Source organism: Amphiprion ocellaris, chromosome 1 (genome assembly GCF_022539595.1).
Source record: "Amphiprion ocellaris isolate individual 3 ecotype Okinawa chromosome 1, ASM2253959v1, whole genome shotgun sequence".
Taxonomy (NCBI): Eukaryota; Metazoa; Chordata; class Actinopteri; family Pomacentridae; genus Amphiprion; species Amphiprion ocellaris.
Genome location: NC_072766.1, coordinates 32,419,937 through 32,447,517, shown reverse-complemented (window position 1 = coordinate 32,447,517; position 27,581 = coordinate 32,419,937). Strand labels below are relative to the sequence as shown.

General features: G+C 38.7%; 2 protein-coding genes across 2 annotated transcripts; one reads left to right on the top strand and one right to left on the bottom strand.

Moving 5' to 3' along the window:
* Positions 1 to 277: 277 nt before the first annotated feature.
* Positions 278 to 10,358, bottom strand: lins1 (lines homolog 1). The gene is made up of 6 exons (XM_023289060.3): positions 10,011 to 10,358; positions 9,827 to 9,916; positions 7,665 to 7,797; positions 5,487 to 6,083; positions 4,061 to 4,244; positions 278 to 2,287 (listed from the first exon to the last, which is right to left on the bottom strand). The coding sequence occupies exons 1-6, from the start codon at positions 10,305 to 10,307 to the stop codon at positions 1,420 to 1,422; spliced, it is 2,169 nt and encodes a 722-aa protein (XP_023144828.2). The 5' UTR covers positions 10,308 to 10,358; the 3' UTR covers positions 278 to 1,419.
* A 2,331-nt stretch (positions 10,359 to 12,689) lies between these two features.
* On the top strand, positions 12,690 to 25,915 carry asb7 (ankyrin repeat and SOCS box containing 7). Its single transcript, XM_023289058.3, has 5 exons — positions 12,690 to 12,929; positions 13,667 to 13,753; positions 18,923 to 19,134; positions 20,241 to 20,846; positions 25,246 to 25,915. Exons 2-5 carry the CDS (start codon positions 13,716 to 13,718, stop codon positions 25,383 to 25,385), a joined length of 996 nt encoding a protein of 331 aa, XP_023144826.1. The 5' UTR covers positions 12,690 to 12,929; positions 13,667 to 13,715; the 3' UTR covers positions 25,386 to 25,915.
* The last annotated feature ends 1,666 nt before the right edge of the window (positions 25,916 to 27,581 follow it).

The window sequence follows — 27,581 nt, the reverse complement described above, 5'->3', positions numbered from 1 at the left end:
ACACTTATGGGAAGAATATATGTGGAAGATAGAGCTGCTACAATAATGGACAAAGTGGTGCCTGTTTCTTTTGAATACTAGAATAATGACTTTAAACTTACGAACTGAAAATTCTAAACTAACTGGAAGTCAACAAAGTCAACAAATGGAAAGAGCTACTGCAGCAATTTCAATTCACTAATAATATTCAAAGCAGCATTAGCAATTTGGAAAATGGGTTATGGGTTAAATGACTATACTATGGTAAGTAAAATCATTGAGGCAATGACATTAAACAAATATTTAAATAATTTTATTTTGGTTTCAGTAAAATACATTTGTCATTATCCAATATCTCTGACACTGCATACAATCAAAAAGTAGATCAGATATTTTAAAAATATAATAAAAAAAATTGTCAGATGAACACTACAGTGGAAAAGTCTAAGGCATTGGTTTTTACTTTCTTTATCTAAAATCATCATTCAGAAGGTTGGATCTTGGAAGCAGTTCCAATAAGACAATATCCCCAAAACACACATCAACAATAGTGAAGACGCGTCTAAATCAGGCTGGAAGTAAGGTTTTAGAATGACCTTGCCAAACTCCTGACTTAAACTCATTTAGGAACCTGTGGACTGTGCACGACCAGCCTACTCATTTGTTTTCAGATCTTTTTGTATTTCTGAGTAGCTCTACCTTACCAACCTGAGGACAGGAAACTACTGTTCCCGTATCTAAATTTAAGACAAGAGGGGGGCATGCCTTGACTGTCAGGGAACCTAAACTCTGGAAAGATGTACCTGGGGAACTCAAATAACTTGATTCATTCACAAACTGTTTTTCATTACTGTAAATACATGCAGTAAAGTAAATACAACCTCTGCATTGACAAAGTGAAGCAAATGTGGACAGAAAACAAGGGGAAGCTGTAAAAATATAACCAAAGCAATTTCAGCTCTCTACTCTCTAAAATGTCTTTCAGAAAAGCAATGAAGAGAGCTGTGTAAGTCAAGACAAGATTAGCAAAACCCAAGGAACTTGCATAACATAGAATGTCTGCTTGGCAGAAAGACAAAGCCAAAACCCCATTTTGCTGCAGAGGAGCTGCAGGAAGGATTATTGTAGCTGATGCTGGAGTGATTCAGTACCATAAATGCTGTGGGCACCTTAAGTTAAAATGCGATCTTTGGGCACAGTCACCAAAGGAACAGTATTTGGTGTCAGCTGTTAAACAATGGAGTGGAATACAGTACTGTGCTTTGGAGTTGTGCGGCTGCCATTACCATTTGAAGAAATGCTCATTTTGTAATGTCTGCTGCAAGGGATTGCATGTACTTTTCACCTCAAAGAAAAACACAATACCTTGTCTAAACGTGCACTTTGTGCACACATACAGCTTCCACACCACCACACAAAGCAGACCAAAACAAAGACTACTTATGTTCTGCATTTATTGAAGTGTGGCACATGTGATTGCTTGTAAGAGTTTTCTACTTGTTCTAGGAGCTTTAAAAGTGCAGAAGGGTTATATGGGAAGAGTTTCTTTGTGTGCAGCCTTGTAACCACCTCCCTGAGCTCTGACAAACAGAACACGGTTTTGGCTAAAGTTTCAAATGACACCTGCCCTGACAGAGGTGCCATGTTTGCACACAGGGTTTGACCACATTGTAACACTGGCAGTGATGAATCTTCCGGTTTTCTTTCCAGGGAACAGTTAGGTTCAACCAATAATGCTGCTGGTAACTCATTTTGTGTCTGTCTGATAAATACTGATAGCCCACTAGTCTCCTGTTGTACATCCAAGGCACTAAATCTACTTTTCTCACATACAGATGCTCGTGGTCCAACGTCAGAACCTTCTGTGTTGTCTGGATCAGACTCATCAGAACTATCGTATTCTACAAGGCGAACCTCTGGAGCCAAACTGACCCTGTTCACTGGTGGATTAATACCTGTGACTTGGACACCTGAACTAAATTCAGCATTATCTCCCTCACCTTTATATGCCAGTGTAGCCCCATCATCAGCACTTGAGGCAGTAAATGACTGCTGCAGTGAAGAATCACAGCCTGACACACTAATGCCTCCACATGCTGCAATAAAGCTTTGCCAGTTATCTCGGAGGTACTTGAGGTATCGCAAAAAGTATTCCAGGAAGCAGGTTTCAACAGAGATGAGGAAGTCAAGGAGGATGCTGTGGTCAAAGGAGACGCTCTGAAGCAGAAGTACAAAGTGACAGTGAGGGTTGCAGCCAGACGCACAGGCTGCCGCAAACGCAGCACCATCATCCAACCCAGAACGCAGTCTGTAGGATGAGACCAGTGGTTAGTTAGTTTGAATGAGTGGTAAAATCAAAGACAGTGAAGCAACGGTGAAGTAGCAAACACTCTTTCCAGCGGTTAGACGTTTGTAGTTCAGTCAAGTAACGAAAAAGGCAGACACAAATCGCTATTCCAAGTACAGCATTTCTATATATATTAAAACATGTCTGGAAGGTTTTCGAAAACATACAGACTAACTTTTTACAATGGTGGCACTTGTGCATTCACTCTTTTCATTTAGCTGCATCAGCACTTAATTTTGGTAGACCCAACAAGTTTTCATTGTGCCTTTTGGTGCAGAATAATACATCTGAAGCATTACTATTTTTGTCAGTTGGTTTAACAGATTATGTACCGACTGTAAACAGGAATAAAGGTACAGATAAATGTCTTGTACATTTAACACAGAAGAAAAATATGTAAAAGGTAGCTCTATAATAACCAGTATTCAGTTTTATTATCGCTTCTGACTCCACTGTTTGGGCTTGTGGCCTGGCGCTGACATGATGCTTGGAGGGAGAACCGTGCACCTTTCACAGCACAGTGCAAGTGTTAAGTGCACTAGTGTGACCGATTAAAATTTTTAGCTGCACTGCACAGATTCTTTGTTAAAAAAGTCAGCCTCTTACAATTAAGAAATTATTTAATTACACATAAGGAATGGAACGCGCTGAAACAGCCACCAACACCAATAGAGGTTTTTCTGATTAGGAATATGAAAGAAAAAAACAACAAAAAAAATTGTCTCAGAACTATATAAATGCTTACAAACACATTGGTCTGGGGGCTCTCTTCATATCGAAGAAAGGTGGGAACTAGAAATGAATGTTATTATTGAAGATGAGGAGTGGTGGGAGGTGTGTGATTCAGGACACAAAATAACCAACAGCCCAATGTGGAAAGAATTTAATTGGAAATTAAAGATGAGATATTTTTAAAAAACTCTCCATAATCTCAACCTTTGACGAAAGAAACAACAATTTATGCTGGAGAAACTGTCGCAAAATTGGAGACCACACACACATATTTTGGGACTGTCCAAAACTGAAACTATTTTGGGAGGGGATTCAGGCAGAAATCAGATTCATTTTAAGTGTTGATTTGCCACCTGAGCCATTGTTCTGTATAATCGGTTCTATTCCAAAGGAAGCAATGGATAAAAAACAAAGGCATATCTACTACACATCCTACTACTGGTGGCAAAGAAAATGATAACTGTGCCTTGGCTCAGCCCACTACCTCCCACCCTCCACCAATGGAGAGAGAGATTAAAGAAAGTGTATTCAATGGATAAAATAACAGCAAAACTCCATTTGAAGTTTAGGGGTCCTGTTATTGCTTACTTTAATTTAATTTAATTTGATTTAACAGGCTAGGGGAGATGTTTTTGTTTGAATTGCAAGTGGAGATGTAACTATACTTGTATCTGGAATGTATATTTTAACATGTTTCACAACCCTCTGCTGCTCTCTAATTCTTCCTTAAATGTAATTCTTTTCTAGGTGGGTTGAGACGATGCCATGAGTTTGTCGTGTTGCCGAATTATATATTTGTTTGTGTTTATCATGTGTTCTTGTTCGTCCATTTTGAGTAGCATATAAATATGTATTAAAACATGTAATTTAAATAAAAACTTGGTTCAAAAAATATATATCAGCCTCCAGAAATCCAGACTAGACAAATATTTTTTCTTGTTGACTTTGTTTGCATGTAATATTGATAAGACAAATGCCACATGCATGCGTTATCTATTGTACCTGTGACTGAGGAATATGGAGAGTGCTGCTTTGGCTGCCTCCATCATGTCATCATCCTGCTCTCCAAACAGCAGACTGATCCAGCAACAGAGATGTGTGACCTCTGTCAGTTGGGTACGATACCGCCTCAGGAAGCCCCACAAACTCTGTAGATGTCCATCAACCTCTGTGGCGCCGTCTGCTCCTGTTGTGAGAGGACAGGAAGTGTTTCAGCATGGTCACTTAACTGAACTTAGAATTACTGATGCATAACAAATCCTGAAGATGTCATGTATCAATGACAGACCACATCTATTTCTTCTTCTAAAAACTACAGACCCTCCACTACCATTAAAATACTAACACTCCCTTAAAGTAAAAACTGTTGTTTCATGTGTTGTTAGATGCTCAAAATTATTTAGCAGATTTACAGCAATTTTTCCCACACAGCTGCAATATCTCTAATTTTCTATTTATATTTCCAAGTATTGTGAAAAGAAAAACAATCAAAATTTCAATTGTCACGATAATTAAAATCTGCAGAAAAGAACACTGACATATTGTTACTTTTTCTGTGAAGCTGATACAGTAAACTTGTCTACTGCTTACATATCCAGGAGCAACATAATCTTTCATTGGGACACACTTGTAACCTGATGACTGTAAGACCAATGTTTCCTCTCTTTCAGCTTCCTTTTGGTCTTGACCAGCTCCTCACCAAAATATAGGACTTTACAGCTGCTAAATTCTCAACTATGGTACACAATTTACCAGCTAGTCACTTGCTGTATCTGTCTGTGGTTGGGTTTTTGAAACTTTATTATGAGAAACACCTGCCAGCTATACTATGAAAGCAGCGGCGGTGAACAGCAAAGTCGTTGGCCGCATCCCAAAACAATGAACTCAAACTGTGTACAAAGCTTCATAACGTCAAGGAGAGCTGCAGATTCTGGTGATAATTCTCTGTGGATTCACCAGCATGCACAACCCCTTTCACAGCTGCCTTAAGCCACATTAAACATCAATATTTTACAATAACAAATGATCACGTATGTGTAATGTAGAAAACGTTGTTCATTCTAATGAATCAACGGAGAATTATTAACTCCATTGTTTCCTACAACTCTACTGCAGTGTATTATTATATCCATCAGTAGCAAACACAAAAAATTAAAGCTGATGTTCTGTTGTCTGTTGTATTTGTAACAAGCCGTTGTTAGGATCCTATAAAAGGTGTTTACAGCTCTAAATACCAGCTACCGGCTGTTGCTATAACCAAAACAACTTGACACTTAAATAATATTCAGTTCAAACTCATTGCTCTCCTTAAAACTGTTCTCGTGCTGTAGCTTTAAATTAGCATTCACCACAATACACACAATGTATGCTGTATTTTTTTTTTTTTTTTTTTTTTACCAGTGTTGTCTTTTTTATCATGGATTCTCACCCTTTGTACCAGTTGTTTGGATGTGAAGCTCTATGGACTTGAGAACAATCAGGCTGACAGCTCTCAGCATCACACAGTCTGGTTTCTGACCTTCATCTCCCATCATCTTCGTGCATCTGATCCCTCCAAAGAAAGCAGCAGGCTCCACTTGAACACTGTCTAACCAGTTATTAGCGACGGCCGTTAACACGCTTTGAGCCAACATGCTCATATCAGAGCCGAAGTTCTCATATTTCAGTCCAGACGACAAGACCTCTCCTAAAGCCCAGTCCTCTCCAACCTTCTCAAGCACAGTTCTCTTCAGGAGAAGCAGTGCTCGCTTTTTGACAAAACCCTCTGAGGAGCAGCTGATCATTGTCAGGAGAGCTGCAGAGCGAATGTACGTAATTCTCTGACTCTTCAGACAGACACGGGTTCCACATGTCAAACTGGACGCAGAAAGCACCTCCAACAGATCCAGCAGGAGGCACATTGTTGTCCCCCAGTGTCTGCTGTGGGTAAAACTGTCTAAACACTCTTCATTTTTCTCAGGGAGCAATTTTGAACATAAAGCACAAAGGCTGCAGTCAAATGTGTCCAGAAGTTTCCCAAGGATTCCTAATGGAAGGAAACACATGCAATCAACATGAGAGATTAGACACAACACAGAACAGAACAAAGATCCTCCTGCAAACACTCTTGACTGCTCTATTCAGCTCTTCCTGTAGTCCTTCTTACTGTTTACTGCTTGCTAGCGTACAAATGATTTTGTTCACTGCAATTTAAATAAGTGACTCATGTTTAAGTAATTTCATTCAGTCATGTAAGCCATTCTGTAAATGCAGCATCTGATTTTTTATAATTTGCTGCCTTTCATTCTTTCCTTCTGCTAAATGGGTGAATTACAAATTGAATATAATTGGTTTTGCAATTTTCAAAGTCATTCTAAATTCATCACCTTTTCTACCAACTGCTTCCAGTGACGATCACAGTTCATTAGTTTATTTATCTGCATTTATTCATTTATTTATTCACTGTCTATTGCTGTCATGTCATTGTTGTTTATTGTTTGTTTGTAGTATTAGTTAATAAATGTTTGTATATAATTATCATTGGTTTTACCGTGTATTTCTTTGTTTCAGGAACTGGAGGTCAATGAAATCAGAGTTTATGACTTTCATAGTGAGACTGATCAACTTCATTTTAATCAAAGTCTCTTTGAGACTTGCCTTAAATTGATAAATTCCTCAGGCAAGCTGAGGATGGTGACCCTAAATTAACGAGTGCAATTTTAATCATAAAGTGTAGTTTCTACCATTTCTACACGTTCCATTACAATACATACCAAACTGTGTACTACGACATCCCTCACTCTGAGTTATGGCTCAGATATGTTTTCCATATGTTGCCTTTATGAGGCTTCCACTCAGTTCACAATATTGACTATGTTTGTGTTCAGTTGTAATAATCTTTTTTTTTTTTTTTTTAAACATGCAGAGGTCTCATGGTAGAACACAATATTATGGAATGTCAAGAGAGATAATGTTATTAGGCATCTTAAATCGCTATCTCAAGATGTGATTTTCCTGCAGGAAATCAATCTATAATTACAATATAATTACAATTTTGAATCATTTGTTATTTGAGGGATACTGCACAGGAATGTACTTGCATCAACTGTATATTGTACATTCAGGTAATTTGAATGCATAAAGGAATTATTTTAGTGGGAATAAAATGATAAATATATAATTTTGATGAACAGAGATGAGTTTCTACGGGTGTATTCAATGTCAGGAAAGGAATTTTTAAAACAATTTGAGGTATCCTTGTTAAAATATTTGTGTATGATCAGCTGTTATTTTTAAAATCTAAAATAATGGTATCTGTATAAAACACATCAGCTGGGCTAAAGGGTTTTCAACATTCTTTGTGAAGCACATTTTAAAAGCCACTGTATGACTGGCATGGCCTAGTTTTGGAAGCTAGTATTCACTACGGTGTGCAGGATGACAGTTCAGTATCCGTAAGGCAAAAACAATACCTAGCCTTCTGCTGGCTGGTCAACATGACGGTCAGCTGTAGCCAATATTCTTATTTTGGGTTCACACAGCAGAGTTTGGTTGTCACTTAGATGTAAGCTAAACTAGTAGACAGACTTTGCTCACAGTTTAAATGGACACAACTAACTGGTTTTACCTTGCTGAGATTCTTTAAGAGTTTTTCTTAAAACTTCCGTCACTGACCAGAGACAGGCATCTAATTCAGTTCCAGGGGATGAGCTGTGAAAAGCCTGTGTACACTTCTTCTGCCAGCAAGGACAGACCATTCCCTGAGAAATTACAGTGCACACACACACACACACACACACACACACACACACACACAAACACACACACAGAGAGAGAGAGAGAGAGAGAGAGAGAGAGAGAGATTATGATAAGAGACAGTACAGTATTGAGAGTTAATCGCTGCTGAAGATTCCACCCCTTGTCTTGAATCTCCTGAATTTTGTCCATGTTGATGTTTGTTTAGCAGGAATACACTAATCTCTCTGCATGTTGTCTGTTAAGGACCCAAATTCACTGTGGTTAAAATATGCAGAGTTTTATTTAGAAATGTACTTCGTGTCTTTCATGTTTCATTTCCTGTTAACAAGGAATTTAGCTCCATTTGAAAGTGGCAACAAGGTACAGCAATAATATGTTCTCAATGTTTAGTGTTTAAAGGAAACATCGGTATTTGTGAAGCAAGCTAATGTGATATTTCTGTGCTTCTTTTTCTGTTTAGCTCTTACGTTGGTCCTGTGTCGAGCTACACTGGTCTAAGTTGGACTGCAAAACTGCAAATTGGTTTATGACCTGTAATTACAATAAAAGACATTTGACCATCAGTCTTCTCAAATTTGGACTGGTATGTTACATTCTCACTATGTTATTTTGAAAACAAATGGACGGTCAAGTTATGGGATGTACAGAACATGTACTTCCTGTGGCTTTCCTATAAATTATAACTAGTCCAAGGCTTTCAAGTTTGTGGGTGTTTATGCCTGTTATGTTCCCATTTGGTTTATGTTTTATGCTCCTTAAATGTCTGGTCTATCTGACACAATGGTCCACAATGACCATTTAACTTATAAACCGTATGTTTGAAAATTACAATAAATTTTAACTTGGTGCATACACTGTGTGAAATATTCAGACCTGCACCACGCTAAAAAGAAAAGGAAAAAGAAAAGATTTGGTATCTTCGTAAAATGTTAATATCCAGAATTTAAATGTATTCAGAGTGCTTAGTTTGAATAAAGCTTGGACAAAAAAATAAATAAAAAAGACTATACACAGATGAAGCAGCTGAACAGACAGACCACCTATAGCAGGAGTGTCCAGCTCATTTTAGTTCAGGGGCCACATTCAGCCCAATTTGGTCTCAAGTGGACCGGACCAGTAAAATCACAGCATAATAACCTATAAACAACCACAAATCCAAATATTTCCTTTGTTTTAGTGCAAAAAAGTACATTCTGAAAATGTTCACATTTAAGGAATAATTTTTTTTTTTACAAAACATCATGAACAACCCGAAATTTCTTAAGAAAAATAAATTACATTTCAACAACATTATGTCTCAGTTTATCATTTCCACATTACAACTTACAGATCATAGAGTGTCTACAAAGGAACAAAACCTTTAGTCACAGGAATCTGAAACTGAATGATATAGTATTTTATTTTATGATCAAAATGCCAAAAGTCAGACATAAAGAGATAAAAAAAACAACAAAAACAAGACAAAATATTACAAAAATGAGACACAAAATGACAAAAAATGAGACAAACGACACAAAACAAAACTTCGACAAAAAATTCGACAAAAAATTTACAGTGAAAAAAATTGACAACACAAACGAGAAAAAAAATGACAAAAGCATGAAACAAAATGACAAAAAAATGGACAAAAAAACAAGCGAGACAAAAAGGAAACATAAAACAACAAAAAAATTAGATAAACAAAAGTCAGAGAAAAAAACAACAAAAACAAGACAAAATATTACAAAAACGAGACACAAAGCGACAAAAGAACAATGAACAATCTAGTATTTTACTTTATGATCAAAACAACATGTCATGGTCTAGAAATTATTTTAAATATATAGTTTTACAAATTTACAATTTACAGTTAATGTCTTATCTGTAACTTTTACACTTTACAAAGTCGTCCAGGCCGGATTGAACCCTCTGGTGGGCCGGTTTTGACCCGCGGGCCGCATGTTTGATACCCCTGGCCTATAGAATGCTTTCTGAGAACACTTGGCTAAACTCTGTGTTGTTAAAATTGTGACTACAACGCTTAATACTCACACATTTTTGGAGATGGAAGAAAACACACGCTGATGCACACTTTGCAGCCAAATGTGAGATAATCTGGTCTTCTGCTTGGAAGTGATGGACCTGTGGAGGTTTTTTAGAAGTGACCATTAAAATGATTCAGTGCATTTCAGTTACTTTTTGTTTGTATTCAGCCTGAACAGTAAGGCACACTTACCAGTTGTTCCATGAGGTTCATGTCTCCAAACAGCACCCTCAGGACCTCCTCAGAGTATAATGTGAGCTGGATAGGGAGACTCTGAGCCGTCAGACTGGAGGTGATCTTCTCCAGCAGAGTCACACTGATGCAGATCATCTCTGCTTCACTGCAGAGCTCCTCTCTGAGCTGAACGGGCACCAGACCACGCAGCCCGCCAAATATCACAGCTGCCACATCCGCGGCGCTTCGGTCGGGACGCGATCCGCTAAGAAAACATCTGTACGCATCTGTCAGACATTTAAAAGGCTCTTCCATGGTGTGCTGGTTTCTGCTCAGCAGCCCTGTTTCTTCCGCGCGGACTGGCCATGTGATAGACGCGGAAGCAGCGCTGCAAAAAAACAGTTTGAATCAAGTAACACAATAAAACTGCAAGTCTACCCCATCCGCCTTCACAATAAAACCAAGTTCCGCTCACTCCATTTTGGTGCAGTAAATCTAATTGCAGCTACTGTCAGGTGGATCTGAGCGGTAAACAGCGATGCTCAAGCTGTCCAGGTGATGTTTTCACAGCTCTGAGGCCCATTTAGTGGAGCCCCGAGTCTAGAGAGCCTATATTCATTAAGGCTTCTTGCTTCAACCTTTCATAACAGAGATTTTGCTGAAAGAGTTTTTTGTTTTTTGTTTTTTTACTTTCTATGATAATATCCACAAATGGCAGTATTTTATTTGTGATATTCCAGCAGCCCATTGCTACCATCGTGACAAAAATAAAAAAAAACTTCTTTTTCTAGTGAAACGAAGTAGTTTAACTTCCTAATGTCTGCTACAGAGGTACGGATTAGCAACAATATAATAAACAAATAAAGAAAAAATGTACTGGTGATTGCTGTAAGACAAATATTCTTGAACAAAATATTACATTTTTGGCCATTTCAGTCATATAATTCAGCGTTGTTGATCATATAGCCTATTTATCATGACAAGACGGGACAAATCACAATGTTTTGCTATAGCAGCATGAAATAAAAGATAAACTATTAATATCCATGGAAAATTGCTGGTAATAGCTGGACTGGACTGTATGGTACCAAATGTGTAGGCTACTCCTCTGCTTTTTTAGTTGTATTCCACTCAAATTCTTGACCAGAATACATCCAACAATTCCAAGTTTGACACATGTCCTTAGCCTACCTTCTCATTTGGGACATTTGGGCTTCAAAGTTTTTGAAAAATAAACCTTCTCTTATATAATTTGCTGCTACATATTCAGAAATAATAGGCAATAAACTATCAAAGGCTTGATTGGCTCAGCTTACACATCAATGGTACCATTTTTATTTCATGTTTTATTTGTTGTTTGCTACTCTAATCACAGTTCTAGGGTTGCTAAACCCACATTGAAAATCTTTTAAAGAAATTGAAATTAAAATCGGATTACTTTTTGCAGAACAAATCCTTTTTCTTTTGATGCCAGGAAACAGCTTGTTGCAGCCACCTTCTTGCCTGTGCTTCATTATGAAGATACTGTTTATATGAACGCCTCTACCAACTCTCTCAAACTGTTGGATGCTGTTTATCATGGAGCACTTGGATTTATAAATGGCCTATAAACCTCTCACACATCACTACACTTTGTACTCCTTGGTTAACTGGTCATCACTGTCCATGCGCAGACTTCTCCACTGGTATCATTTCATTTATAAATCCATCCTTGGTCGGCTGCCCACATATTTATCCTCCTACGTGTCACACGAACAGTTCAGCCATAGCCTACATTCCCAGGACTTCATTACTTTCACCATCCTCTCAGTCCACACAGAGCTCAGCAAAACAGCTTTTTCTTACTCTGTCCCCTCAACCTGGAACTCACTACAGCAGAGTCTGGAGCTGTCCAACTTGATTCCCCTGGTGGACTTCAAACATATGAAACGCTGGAATTAACATCATCAAAGAGTTTCATGTGATACACTGTTTTCTTCTTCTTCTACCAGCTAAAAAGGTTACCTTAACAGGGTTGTTGTGGGACACTCATTCAATGCATAATAATTATTATTTAAAATATTATGTTGATTAAAAAAATGTTCACACAATTGCAAGAGACATCAATGAAAAAAATAATACCCAAAAGGGAGATTTAAATTGAATTTAAGCTGTTTTATTTGAGATTCAATTTGGTTATCAGAGGGGCGAGACAAGAGAAAAATAGCAGTTCCAGGGGTACTCCAAACTTTTTTTTTAAGTGTTAAAAATAATTATTATTATTATTATTATTATTATTATTATTATTATTATTATTATTATTATTATTATTATTATTATCATCATCATCATTATTATTATTATTATTATTATTATTATTATTATTATTATTATTATTATTATTATTATTATTATTATTATTATTATTATTATTATTAATATTATTATTATTATTATTATTATTATTATTTTAGATTTGACTCTCATTTACACAACAACTGCATTGTTTTTGCATTTGTTACATGGATTATTTGACATTTGATGGGTAGGACGTAAAATGTCCTCCAATTCTGGAATGACATATATGTGTTTGGACATCATAATATGAGACTGTCTTTAATAAAATAAAAAAGTATACCCCACGTTTTGTGGTCCGTTATAAGTTGTGGAAACGATGCTTTTATTTTGAGAAGTCGCAGACGGAAGTCCTATTGTTTTGGCTGTTGTGTCACACGGTTCTGGCTGCTCACACACTTTGTTGTTAAAACTGCCTGTTCAACTGAAATGAACGTCACCGTTAGCTACAAGACCACTGAGGAAAGTGTTCCTAAACATTAAACACTGCTGTGTAGTGGAGGGGTTGAATAGAAAGTGACAGAAATATGCAGCTTTGACAACTCCAGTCTTTCCGTCTGGAAGCTGACTGGCTAAGTTAAACGTCTGCTCGGCGTCTGACAAGTAAGTCTTTGTTTTATAGCACCAAAGCTGCATTTCTGTTGTTCGTCAGTATGTAGAAATAACTTTAATACCGATACGCTCAGTATGACGAGGTATATTTGTGGTCAACTCTCCGAGTAGAAAAAGCATAAAAACAAGCTATCGAGCTAGCGCTAGTCAGTTTGTTAGCTTGTTGGCTAAGCTGCGTTAGCCGGCAGCCTCGGATAAATCCAGCCTTAAATCAGAGGTTTTATGTGAGAGTCTGGGGTTTATTACATTTTATGTAATGTGTGAAATGATTTGCTTTTATCCATGGCCTTTTGTTTGTTGTCGTTAGTGTTTACTAGAGCGAGGAGGCTGACAGTGTTGGTTATGTTAGCAATTATAGCTGTTCCATTGTCCATTGTTTTTCATCAACCGGTCACACTAACCAACCACTAATGTACTGTCTGCTGTGATGCTGTAAAGTTTTCAAAGTTGTACCAGTTTGGTTTTAACAGTGAACCGTTAGCTAATTTAAAACCTGAGCTAACTTTTGCCACAGACCTCTCGTTTGACATTCGTTATTTCACTATTATTACTATTGCTATTGTTTCTACTATTAGTACATTAGTAGTTCAAGGTGAAGTATGTCCAAAACAAATTCATGAGATTCTGTGACTTTCCCTACCCTTGTCCTAACTTGCTAAAAATGAAAATGCTGCCTGTGTGTGTTACAGGGAAAACACTGAAGTGTCTTTCTTTTTTTTTCATCCCAGCTCAGTTTTCCTGATTGTGCAGGAGTATATATACAGGTGCTGCTCCGATATGACTAAGAGAAGCCCGTCTCTTCAGCTGGTCAAAAGGTAAATGGTTTTCTATAGCATGCTGTTTTTTACTCGAGCAGTTCAAATATTTAAACAAAGTTGGTTGTTTCATTTCTTTCAATAATAGAAATTTTTCAAATATCTTGGGACTGTACCTGGGCAGAAAATGTCCAGACACAACACTGGTCTGTTCATGAAACACTGGGTGTTTGCATGGTGGACATGCTCCTACATATTAGTCAGTTTTGTCATGAACCTGTATGTCTGTAACTCAGTGTATATTGTATTGTTATATTGTCTAGTACAGGTCCTTTAGTGTTGTTTGTCAGTGACTCAGTGTTGTTTTTGTTATTTGAGGACTGGTCTCCTGAATGAGACCCCACCAGCGAGTACTTGCTGTGTCTAAAGTCACCATTATCATACATTTTGGGAGCTTGTGGACACAAGCACATGACAAAATGTCAAGTCAGATTTGTCTTTACTGCCATAGCTTTGGGTCGCAACAACATTAAAACCACTGACAGAGGAATTGACATTGATCATCTTGTTACCATGAAGTGATCTGCTAGGAAACGTTCAGTCCTGCCATTCATGTAGACGTAACTTTAACAAACACCACCCACCTCCACATAGCTGCAAACGAAAGCTATGGCAACTGCACTTGCTGAACAAATAGCAAACAGTGGTAGTAGCTTCCAAGAAGACAGTTATTATTTTAGCAGTAATTATTATTGCCTCAGGAGCCACCCCACCACCGACAGCAGGATTCAGTTCCATGTCAAAAAATAAAAAATGAGTAGAATGAAAACTCATGTTTTTACTGTGTTAGGGTGCAGGCCAAGGAAGATAACATAATTGTTACGTGAAAGACTTCCCAGCAAGTGTTAATCCATCTAAAACCTGAATGGGACAGACATCGAGTCTAAATGTTTGAATTTCAGGCCAAAATATCTGCTTTTTAGTAAATCCTTCCGACCTGAATCACATTTTAGCAAGTGCCTTGATTTTGAAGTGGCAGTTTGCTATGTTTTTGATAAAGCAAAGAAGAAATTTTAAAATGATTCTTTATAGGGAAAATATGTGCTCAAATGGATTAATAGAGGTTGTGTAGATTTATTACATAATCTAACTTTGCATTCTCTCAGTGAAATAATTTGGTAAGATTACTGTAACAATATTGTACATGAACCTCTTCTTGATGCGCAGTGATACTGATTTTCAGTTGAGTTTAAGGTGTGTTGTGGCATTGTGGAGACAATAAAGTTCACTGGATGTGATTTTAACTGCAGGGTCGAAAGCTGGTCATAGTGCTGCTTGTGTCGATTTTGTCCTTTTGTAGTAATTTTGTAGATGGACGAATTATTGCCCTGGCCAATTATCAAGGCTGATATTCTGCATTTTCTAATCTGTATTGTTATTTTTATTGACCGATTAAAATAAAATACATTTGATGTGTTACTTTCGCTCTGACACAGCGACCTTCTGTCTGTAGACACTCCGTGTTCTCAAGTGTCTGGCACACAGCATCAAATTGGTAACATGTCACAAATAATAGCCAATCAATGAAAGCTGTTGTTTAAACAGAGGGGCTGACAAGCAGCTCTGGTGAATTATCAGACCTGTGTTTCCAAGGGGAGATAGCAGATAAGGCTGAAGTTACAACAGACATTGCAAACTTCTGTCTCTTATCCTTATATAGCCATCAATCAGGAGTACTTGTAACATCTCTCTAAAGATTACATTTAGAAACTTATTACAGACACATCTCTAGCAGAGACACAACCTGCAAAAACTGAACAAGAATCACAAGCCATTGCCACAATTTCGGAAATTGGCTGTTTTTACAGTAGCTGGGGCTATGTTAACGACCAGCTGCTAAGTTAGGCAGAGATGCTTCTAAGCGGGGGGCTTAAAATCTCTTTGGCCACCCCCGTGGTCACTCCAAGTCAGATAGTTTAAGCTCCGATGTCAGGTTTCAGTTGGTACAACTTCCGTGTTTGAGTGCAAGTGAACGCAGCATTGATGACCGTGACTGACAAAGCAGTGCATATTTAAACTTAACAGCAACACCTTCAATAATTACTCATAATTGTAAATTGTTCTGATGTGGAAACAGGATCTAGCGATAAATAGCACTGTTTACTTAGTTTATCAGCTGCAGTTAAATTGTTTGATGAACTGTCGAATCCTGAACACCATTACAGCTGGATATTATTTTTACTGTAAAGTCTCACATGTCTGTTAAAGTTAAAGCATTTTTCTGTTGTTTCAAATTATTATTTTTATTATTATTGAGATTAGCAGAGCCATTATTGTGCATATGGATGCATTACACAATGTGACCGCTAAAATTAAAAGTTGGGGTTTTTTTTGGCCTTTTGTTGGCTTTATTTGACAGGTTGGTAATTCAGTTCTTACAGCAGCATGGATGTTTGATAAAGGGGTAAACAAAAAGACAACACAGAATATTAGGGTAGGGTATAAAGTGAAGGTAAAATAGGATAAAGATATAGAAAATATAATATAGAAAAAATCAGCAGAATACACAAGAGTGATACAGAAATGTTCAAATGAACAGAATGTGCTTAGATGTGCAAACAACATAAGTAGATGCAGATGAGTTTACAGATATGACGAATCATGTTTAGGATGTAAAGTGTCCAATATGTAAAGTGGTTTCATCTTCAGGTTAAAGTGATAAAGCCCTTTTGTGGTCTGCCAGACACAGACATACTGAAAAGTCTTATTGCTGGGGGGAGGAATGACCTCCTGTACAGTTCCCTGGAGCAGCAGGGTTGTATCAGTCTGTCAGTGAAGCTGATCCTCAGATTATCCACAGTTTTATGGAAGCCTGTGGGAGGTGTTGTCCATGATGGCAAGCAGTTTGCTCCACCACCTCTTCCAGGGTGACGAACTGACAGCCAACAACAGACAGGACCTGAGAATCCTGAGGAAGTAGAGCCAGATTATGCCCTTCCTGCAAACTTGTAGACCACTCCAGCTTGTTGTCCAGACTCACTCCCTGATACTTGTAAGTCTGGACAATCTCCACATCTGTCCCATTGATGCAGACAGGAGAAGGTGGAGACTTGTTCCTCCTGAAGTCCAATAATATATCTGTAGTCTTCATCACATTCAGCTGCAGGTGGTACTCGCTGCACCATCGCACAAACCGGTCCAGCAGGTTCCTGTATTCAACCTCCATTGCATTCTCCACACAGCCTACTATGGCCGTGTCATCTGAGAATTTCTGCAGGTGACATCATCAGTACAGTACTGGAAGTCTGAAGTGTAGGTGGTGAAGAGGAAGGGGGACAGCACAGTTCCCTGGGGGGGCCCCAGCGGAGCTGAGACGTTCAGACACACAGCTTTGTAACAAACTCTGGTCTGCCTGTCAGATAGTCCGTAATCCATGCTATAAGGGGAGCGTCCACCTGAACGTCCTCCAGCTTGGCCTTCAGCAGTTGGCCTGGATGGTGTTGAAGGTGCTGGAGAAGTCAAAGAATATGATGCGGACAGTGGTGTTGGGTCTGTCCTGTGCGGAGTATGCCTTCTGCAGCACACAGATGATGGCATCATCCACTCCAACATGGGGCTGATACGCAAACTACAGCAGAGCCTGTGATGGGCACACCAGTGGTCTGAGATGGGCCAGTACCAGTCTCTCCACGATCTTCATAATGTGAGAGGTCAGCACGATGGGCCTGTAGTCATTCAGTGCAGTAGAACGATGCGCCTTGGGTGCAGGGACCAGGTAGGATGTTTTCCACAGCACTGGGACTCTATGAAGGTGCAGGCTCAGGATGATGAGGTGCTGGAGTACTCCGCTAAGCTGACTGGAACACGCCCTCAACACTCAAGGGCTGATGTCGTCTGGTCCAGCAGCCTTCCCTGGTGGAGCCTCTCCAGCTCCCTCCTCACCTGCTGCACTGCAATGTATAGTCCATCTTGGGAGGTGGGAGTGGGGGCTGGCTGTGATGGGGCAGTGGAAGTGTCCGTGATGGGAGCTGGTGTGAGGCTGTCCGGGGTGAAGGAGGAAGTTCAAAGGTGTAGTGAGAGTGCTGGTGAGGGAGGGGGAGCTAGAGTCAAACTTGTTAAAGAACTAGTTCAGCTCATGTGTATTCACTTCAGCTGCTCCTCCTTCCCCGCCTTTCCTCTGGGAACTGGTGATCTCCCTCATACCACTCCAGACATTCTTGTTCCTCTCCAGCTTCTCCCCCAGTTTTCTCCTGTAGACATCCAAGTCTGTGTTTGAGTTCCCTTTGTACACGTCTGAGTTTTGCTCGTCCCGCACTCTGAAATCAACAACCGAAATTAATGTCACAGTAATATATCAGAAGGATTTCCTATTTCAGGTGTTCCATGTACTTAAAGAGAGACAGGACTGTAGTCACTTGACATTTAGGTGAGAGGATTCTATCCTCCTAGCATTTAATATTTCATATTTAACCGTCACCAATCACACACAAAGTGACTAAAACAGAGGTTCTATCAAACACTCAACATGACAATATACTGTAAGTTATACAGCACAAGGAACACTTGACATCACAATAACATAATCACTGCCATATTATGAGAGCATTTTAATTTAGTGATCGCAGTACTTGGATCAGTTAAAAGAAGACACTGAAAAGTATTATAAGTCTGTTTCCATTTGACACACTAACACAATACTCTTCAGCTTGTTAACGTGTCGGAAACACAAAACACGTCATTCGTTTAACGTTTAATTTTCTGATCAGGCTTTGACTGATCAGGTAGCTTGATAGTGAAAAGACATAGTTTAAAAGTCATGTGAAATTATGAAAGAAGATCATTTATGTCATAACACTTACTAATATATTTATTGCCTGATTTATTTATTTGAGGGTTTATCTCAGCGGGTTTATCTATTTCATAAGAACATTTAATTGTTTATACCTTTATTTTTATATTAGATTTAAAAAAAAATGACATTCCATAGCGGTGAACAAACAGTATTATAACATAAAGAAAGCATCAGGTTTATTTCAAATTTAGTTTAGCTGATGATAACAACCAAATTTAAGAGGTCCTTATTTACGCTGATTGTCTAACAGGTAGCCATATAATATTTTGGAAGTAAAACATTTTCATAGCTGTTCGTCTGTTCAGGTCAGTGTATTTATTGATTTTTTATGGCAGAGTTTATTTACAGTTGAAAATTTCTATTTCAAAATCTGACAGGATGCTGAACCATCACTGCAGAAGGAACCCTGAGCTTCATGAGGAGCTGCAGATCCAGGCTGCAGTGGCAGCAGGGGATGTCTGCACTGTCAGGAGGATGCTGGAGCAAGGATACTCGCCTAAGATCCGAGATGCCAATGGTTGGACACTGCTCCACTTCTCTGCTGCCAAAGGAAAAGAGAGATGTGTTCGAGTCTTTCTGGAACATGGAGGTCAGAAGCTTGGTTGTTTTTTTGTCTTGCTGCTGAAGTTGGCCCCATTTGGTGGTTAGCATTATACCATGGCAAGTTTTTCTATTCAAAACACTAGAGGGCACTATTTTACTAGAGAACACAGCCTTTCATTCAGCTGTGTTACAGTTGAGTTACTCTAGTTAAAACACACACACCACTGCCACACAAAGGGTTCACTCATCTGGCAATTTTGCAGTCAGACATATATCCCTTTATAACTCAAAAATGTTTTACATTTACTGAAAATGTGAGCTACAACAATCTTTTCCCCAATCCATATATTTAAGTGTATGCATATTATACTGTTCATAGAATTTAAAGTTACACAAAGAAATGCAGCTACCTCTAAAAATCCCCAGTTTTTTTTTGCAAACATATCACAATATCTCATTTTGATGAATTTGAACATGTCAAGATGTAATGGGTTTTCCTCGTAAATGGACTCAAAAGACTATGGACAAAATGCAAATATAAAGCTAGTATTAAATCCACTTGGCTGAAGTTGCTACAGCTCTTAAGATGCATTAACGTAACAAATGCATACCTGACAATTCACTAATGATTTAGAACAACTCAACTGTTGTTGAGGTCCACAATACAGCCACCATGTAGCATCCTAAATCTTTATTTTGTATTGAGTCCTGGCTGACACATTCACTGCATACAAATAGCAATTCTTTGGCATAAAGAAGTGTTTGAAGTTTTTACGATGAAAAATCTCATCAAACAGGTTTCTTCTGTGATGGGTTTTGCATTGTGCTGCACTTAAGAGAGACTGACAGTGACTTTTCAGTGTTTATCTTGGACACATTAAATATTAGGAATATCCCTCAGCTTGCTTGCAACTTCTGTAAAAAGCACAGATTTTGGGTCAGGGTTAGGAATTATTTAAGTGTAGTATTGTAGCTGGAAGACTTTGTACATTAGGACAATTAGAATGAACTACAGAAGAAATTCTTGCAAGCAGATTATTGTTTAGGTGGGCCCAGTTGATCATAGTTCATGTCACCCATAGCCACAAAGCACAATTCCTGCTGTATTTGTCTTTCCTCTCATTTCCACTCTTTCCATTCTCATCTGTACAGCTGACCCTACAGTGAAGGACTTTATTGGTGGCTTCACAGCACTTCACTATGCTGCTATGCATGGCAGAGCACGCATTGCCCGACTGATGCTGGAATCTGAGTTTCGTAGTGACATTATAAATGCAAAAAGCAATGATGGCTGGACGCCGCTGCATGTGGCAGCCCACTACGGTCGAGACTCTTTTGTACACCTCCTCCTTGAGTTCAGGGCTGAGGTGGACCCTCTTAGTGACAAAGGAACCACACCACTACAGTTGGCCATCATCCGTGAGCGCTCCAGCTGTGTGCGGATCCTCCTGGACCACAGTGCGAACATTGATATTCAAAATGGTTTCCTGTTGCGGTATGCTGTCATCAAAGGCAATCACTCATATTGCCGTATGTTCCTGCAGCGGGGAGCGGACACTAATCTTGGGCGTCATGAAGACGGCCAGACTCCCTTGCATCTGTCAGCACTTCGGGATGATGTGTTGTGTGCCCAGATGCTCTACACGTATGGGGCTGATACCAATACCAGGAACTATGAAGGCCAAACACCGGTAGCTGTGTCAGTTAGCATGTCTGGAATCAGCCGGCCTTGTCTGGATTTCCTGCAGGAGGTCACCAGTAAGTCTCAATAACACACTACTTCACATATAAGCATGTCCTGCAGCATGATTATGAATATGTGTACACAGTATTTGCAAGCATGGATTAAGAAGTCTTGTGTGGCTGTTTGTTAAAGCACTATGGCATTAGCAAAGCTTATGTCCGTAACTATGAGAAGGAATCTGGGAAAGTGGGTAATGTAGAAAAAGACTCCAACTTAAGTACAAAAAAAGATTGATGTTTTTATTGTAAGTTGAGATGAGGAAAAAGTTAAGCAATGCATAGAGTGAATCAGGGCTGCTTGCCAACACGTGATTCTAACAACCAGTGTTCAGTCACAGAACAAACCCACGCTGGAGGAACAGGAGAACACATTACCTGAAGCATTATTATTTAGAAGGAACAATGGCTGCATTCCTCAACTGCCCCTTGAACTTTGATATCAAAGAGCTCTGCCGTGATTCAGACAAGGCCTTTCAGAGGTCCCAAACCTTCAGCCAGATCACATATCTGTTGGGTTATTGATTACACCGCTACCTCCTGGATTAACTCATATGCCATGAAAGGGCTCATCCAACACAGAATGACAGGCACCCAGCTCTTTTCAACTGCTGCACCCTCTAGGTTTTTTCCATGGCAGGTGCGGCGAAATGCAGGAGTACAACTGTCCTCTTACAATGGTTCCAACTTCAAGCAAAACCAAAAGCGTAGACAGCCTCTAACTCCACCCAATGAAAATGGCACATGTATTATTGGTGTCCCTTTTGACATCCATGTCTAGATTTACAACACAATGCTGCCTTTAGTGAGTTCAGTGATGACTCTTGCGGCCTGTTGACTTGAGGCAAGACTTTGCACTAACTGAGAAACATGTAACTACTCTGGTACCATACTTTCTTGATCTAAAATGATCAAGAAAATAATAAGTTACATCAGAGTTACTGCTCGGAGATTTAAAAAAAAAAAAAAAAAAAAGCCATGCTTGATAGCTTATAGCCCATTGAATCAACTTTGATGTGTGCAGTCTCTTTAGCCTCCTTAAGGTTTCACTGTTCTGCACAATAGGACAGTCTCTATCACTGTTTTTTTCTGTTTTGAAATGGGTAATTTTAAATATACGTAATTACAGAGGTGACTGTGGCAACAATTTTACCATTTTTATGCTTTGTAAAGTAAAAGTCAACTAAGTCAAAGTAAAAATAATGCTGATTTTACTTGCATTAAGAGTTTGAGTTACATGGACCAAAGCTCTGCATTCTGTCTTCATCTTTAAATACGTTTTCCTGCACTGTTTGGCTTTGTTATGGTTGTTGTAGTCATGCATGCTGTCACACTTTCTTGACTAGTCAGGACCAGCAGCATTGCAAACTCAAAGCACCTGGAAGTCGTATTCGGCATAACCTCCTGTGTGCCAAAATTTTTGCAAACAATTTTGGAATCAGTGACAACAGATACATGGTACATAATGGTTTGTTAACTGGATACTTGTAGTTACCCTGGTATTCGGGTTTTCTGGGCAGCTATGTTTGCCATAGGATGTAAATGTATATGGAGCCTATGTAGACAGTAAACTCTGTTATGATTGTTATTCACTTACGTCAGCTTATCCATGTTTTCTGTGGCGGGGTGAGACAAGTGTCCATGGCAGAGGTGTAATTTTGCCCACATTTGACTGATAACACTCACACACATCACTTCCTGGAATCAAAGGGATTTTCCCCAATTGTTTGCATACATCTGATAACAGGTTGGAACAAATTTTTGCCTTTAAATGAGTCTTGTAAGACAACGTAACAGACAGAGGAACTTTCACATTGGATCCACCCAGATGGGGTATTGGAGACGGTGGTCAGTGGTGGTGCCTTTTTTGATACTACTGAATTTTTAATGGGGCTGCACAGTGGTGCAGTGGTTAGCACTTTCGCCTTGCAGCGAGAAGATCCCTGGTTCGCATCCCGGCTTTCCCGGGATCTTTCTGCATGGAGTTTGCATGTTCTCCCTGTGCATGCGTGGGTTCTCTCCGGGTACTCCGGCTTCCTCCCACAGTCCAAAAATATGCTGAGGTTAATTGATCATTCTAAATTGCCCGTAGGTGTGAATGTGAGAGTGATTGTTTGTCTTTGTATGTAGCCCTGCAACAGACTGGTGACCTGTCTAGGGTGTCCCCTGCCTTCGCCTGAGTCAGCTGGGATAGACTCCAACCCCCCCCCCCATGACCCTAATGAGGATTAAGCAGTGTATAGATGATGGATGGATGGATGGATGAATTTTTCATGATCTTACACGTGGAATCGTTAAAAGTCCCATAACATCCCCTTGTTCCGCAAATTAATGAAATTTCAACATGTCTGTCCAAAATGCATACACATGACTGTGTAACTTGTGGTTTTTGGCCCGTTCTACTGCTGCTGCTGCTGTCCCCACCCCTTTCAGAAAAAAGACTGCATTTCTTTTGTGGAGCAGCTGCTGTCAAGGCTGCTGACATTGATGGAATGAGTGTGTGTGAAACCAGTAGATTCAGTGATTTCTAACGTTCTCTCCGAGTGATCGTTTAACATGTAAATGCAACCAAATTACCAACACAGCTGTTGTTTATAACTAATGTGTGTGGTGATTTTGTCAAACTACTTGGCAGTTATAGAATCAGTATTTTAGCGGTGCTTGGAAAAGGCTGTGAAGTGACTGCTAGTAACTGACTGCTAGTTACTAACCTGTAGTCTTAATGGGCTCACTTTAAGGGGCTTCAATTAACTTTTAGTCACCGTTTCATCCATGTTCCATTGTCTGACAACAGGAACAAAAAAATATATGAATGAGAACAGTAAAACTGGGTATTCCGCGTCACAGAGAGCAAGAAAGAAGCAAACAGATGTAAATGGCAGGCACCAGCAGCCAACATAAAAACACAATGACCAGCCCAGTAGTGTTTATTGATTTTAAACTAGTGTTAAAGTTTCCAGTTTTTCTGATTGCCACTCACAATTACAATTTCTACTGACCTATGGGCATATGATCAAAGCAAATGGTAATGTTAGCCACATTAGCTACTCAACATGCTAACATTGAGGGTTTTTCTACTGTTGTGGAGACATTGCCAAGAAAAATGAAAGTAATCTACTGGGTCTCCTGTTGCTGAAATATTGGGATTGCGTTTAGTAGTGTTCCCTCTTTGAGCCAACAGCACAACGTTTGGCATGCTTTTTAAAGTAAGAGCTAGCACGAGCGACTAGTGAATAAACAAACCAGGCAGACTTGACTGCAAAGCAGATGCTCCATCAGAATGACTGACCTTAGAAGAAGCATGTCTAAGTTTCTATAACATGTGAAATGTAAAAAAATAATTTCCATCACATGAGACATTTTAATTTTTGACTTGTCTATATACAGTATGGAAGTTAGCTGAGCACCTTTCAGTAAACCACACTGAACTGAATCGGCACAGACAAGCTACAGTCACAACTAAACTCAACATTACAAACAAGGTTGTATTTACAGTGTTGCTTTATATCTGAGTGGGCAGTGCAGGTGTTTCAGTTTTTGGGGGGTTCAATGAAGATTATATATTATATGTACCATTTGGTAATTTATTCAAAGAAGGTGCTATGCCTCAACTTTCAACTTCTGAGATGCTCAACATTCACTAAAGAACTGGAGAGTTTGATGATTTGCTGCTGACACCCATGCACGGTAGTTGCAGTAGGCAAGGAGTATCTTCCAATTCTGCTCCAACCTCATAAAATCCATCATGTTGTTCTCTTTCCTGCTACCAAGTGTCTCAAAGTTATTTCCTCTCCAGTGCTTACTGAGAATGTACAACAGAGACCCAATGCGAGGAAAGAAATAATAAATAAATGATCATCCTCTGATATGCAGTGTTTCTGATATTGCATGTGATGAATTTGACTGCGTTAAACCACTGCATGGGTGATCAGGGGGGCAGGATGTGGCTTGATGGAGGGTGAATAGCTGTACACCACCACAGTACATCAGTTTGGCCACATGGGCTTTGATTATACCCCAAGCCATTTCTTCCTTGTCCAGCTGTCTGACAACAACAATCATACATTTATGAAAGAAAACAATTGTACTGTGGATTGACAGGCCTTGTAGCCTTTTCTACATTTTTTGATAGAAAGCCAAGAGTTCACTTAATGTTTTTTTCATCCTGGAATTGTAATTTTTGACAGCTTTCCCATGCAAGATTGAATAATATAATCTATAGTGTGTCTCAATGCTCTCCAGTAGAGAGACTATGCATTAGGAACACTGATAACACAATTGCTACTTCTTGTGGCTAATTAGCTGGCAAACGCCATTACTGGCTTACATGCAGTTAGTTATACATAACACCAGCATAATGTTCAGACTGTGATAATAACCTTTGCAGGTGTAATAACTCTTTCTGTTCCTCTTTCAGGACAACCTCGGACTCTACAAGACATGTGTCGAATAAAAATCCGCCATTGTATCGGCCTTCAAAGCTTGAAGTTCTTGGAGGAACTTCCAATTGCAAAAGTTATGAAAGACTATTTAAAACACAAGTTTGACAGTGTGTGAAAAAACAACAGGTTGACTACAAACTCTGCTATAAGACTATGCAATGATTATGCTCCTTGTGTGGAAGAAATTTCCACAGTTCTGTTCTGTACATGTTGAAGGATAGTTAGTCCACTTTGTTCACTTAGTTCAACACATTAAAAAATGTACTGTTCTCCATTCAGCCTTTTACATTTACAAAAGTTGCTGAAGAATGGAAATTGCGACACCTCAGGTGAGCAAAGGTTTTTGTAGTTTTGTGGGAAAAAGAAACCTCATTTGACTGCAGATAGAATTCTTACAGCAGTTAGTAGTTTGCCATTTGTTTTCTTATTGTAATTGTGCATGATGTTGAGTGAGATTGTCTTCAAGTGCAGATTTTCCAATGAGTATATTGGCCAGCATTTCTTTTCTTTTTTTTTTTAAGCTAAAAGACATTGAGCTAAAGAATGTTTAACTTAAAGTGCTGCAGTGATGGTGATTTTCTTTCTGATTTTAAATCAGCAAAGTTAACAATCATAATTACAAAAAAATAAACTTGACAAGATACACTCTCTGGTTTTGTTTTATTACTAAATGTGAGTCTAAATTCAAAGTAACCTGTTATCAAACTTCTGAATCACTACCCACATCTCCGACTCCTGCAAAGAAGTAGAGAAACAGACGATCAGTTGAGGCTTTGTAGGAGAAGTAAGCATGCTAGATTTATTATTCACGGAAGAGTAGACAATACACTAAGGGATGTATTATCCATAATAATAAACAATAAAAGCCAAATACCAAATGTAAATCAATAGCAGCTTTTTAAACTGTCTAAAACTAACTAACACGCTTATTTCAGGTCGTTCCATCTCAAATCATCAGGGACCTTCTGATTGACCATCTCTGATTTGCTGAAAACTTTTTTTAAAATCATAAACTATGGACATTTAAAATTGTGCCTCTTAATTTGAGATTGATATATCCAGTACTTTTTTGAGATTTTTTATTTCATTGCCTGTGTAAGCACTTTCCGCACATTTTTTTTCCTAAAGTTTAAGGCTATGTTTCAATGACAATGTCTCTGGAAATATGAAAGATAAAAGCCTGAAATTTTCACTGTTACTTCTTTGTGTTCCACCGGGAATACGCCTGGCCTTCAAGAAAAACTTCACAGACTGAACTATGTGCAAAGAGTTGAAGTGTGAGTACATATATATTCATTGGAACTTCTTAAGATTTTACCTTCAAGCATCTTTTCCAGTAAGTATATGAAGTTTGATAGATAAAATAACAGTTCAGTCTGTCTCACCAGCCCACAAAGTGGGGTCTAAAAATGAAAAATATGCCCATATTAGAAAATATGTTTCTAATATGGGCATATTAGTTATATTTAAAGAACCACTTTGAAAGTACAGAACTCTCTTTGACTTGGACTACCGACTAATATTTTTGTTTTTATGGTACAACTTGAGTTTTGTTATCAAGTATGTTTTGTGTTTTTGTGATGTGCAGCTATTTGTGGTTAAAGTATCACAAGCTGATTTCTTCATCATCCATTTCTTTTGTTAGTGTGTGCTTAAAGATAGGACTTTTTGGGTTGGCTTTACATTTTCATCATATTTCTATTTGCCTATGATCAAAGATTATTTGATGTACTTGTCCAGTACTGAGATTCTGAATCAACACCACGATGACAACGAACAGTGAACATTTCAGGCTTTTATGCTAAAATTTCACAAATATCTTTGTAAAAATCCATCCATTAAAATTTTCAGACATGGTCGAACAGAAATTGTTCTAAAAATGTAATGATTTGAGATAGAATGCTCCTTTCTGATTTGTTAAACAAAAGCTCAGGACTCCACCTGAGGATAATGTAAGGTTGTAATAAATTATTTAACAGCAGCTTATAAGGCGACTGTGTATGATCCAGATCCATTCTGTACATGTCAGGGCTAAATTATAATTATAAGTAATTAATGAAGTTATAGCTAATGTTTCATGTGTATATGAGCCCAACTCTCTCTTTGAAAATGCTCATTTGGATCCTGCAGGTATTTGATAAACTCAGATAAAAATCGTCCTAACCAGCTGGAAACAACAAACTAAATTGATTCAGTGTGTGTGATGTGAAGACAAGTAAACATACCAGAGTGATGTGCTGTTGGATCCTGGCCCAGACTGATCCACTCTCCATGCTATCTTGGGTATAATTTTAGAATATAAGAGTTTATT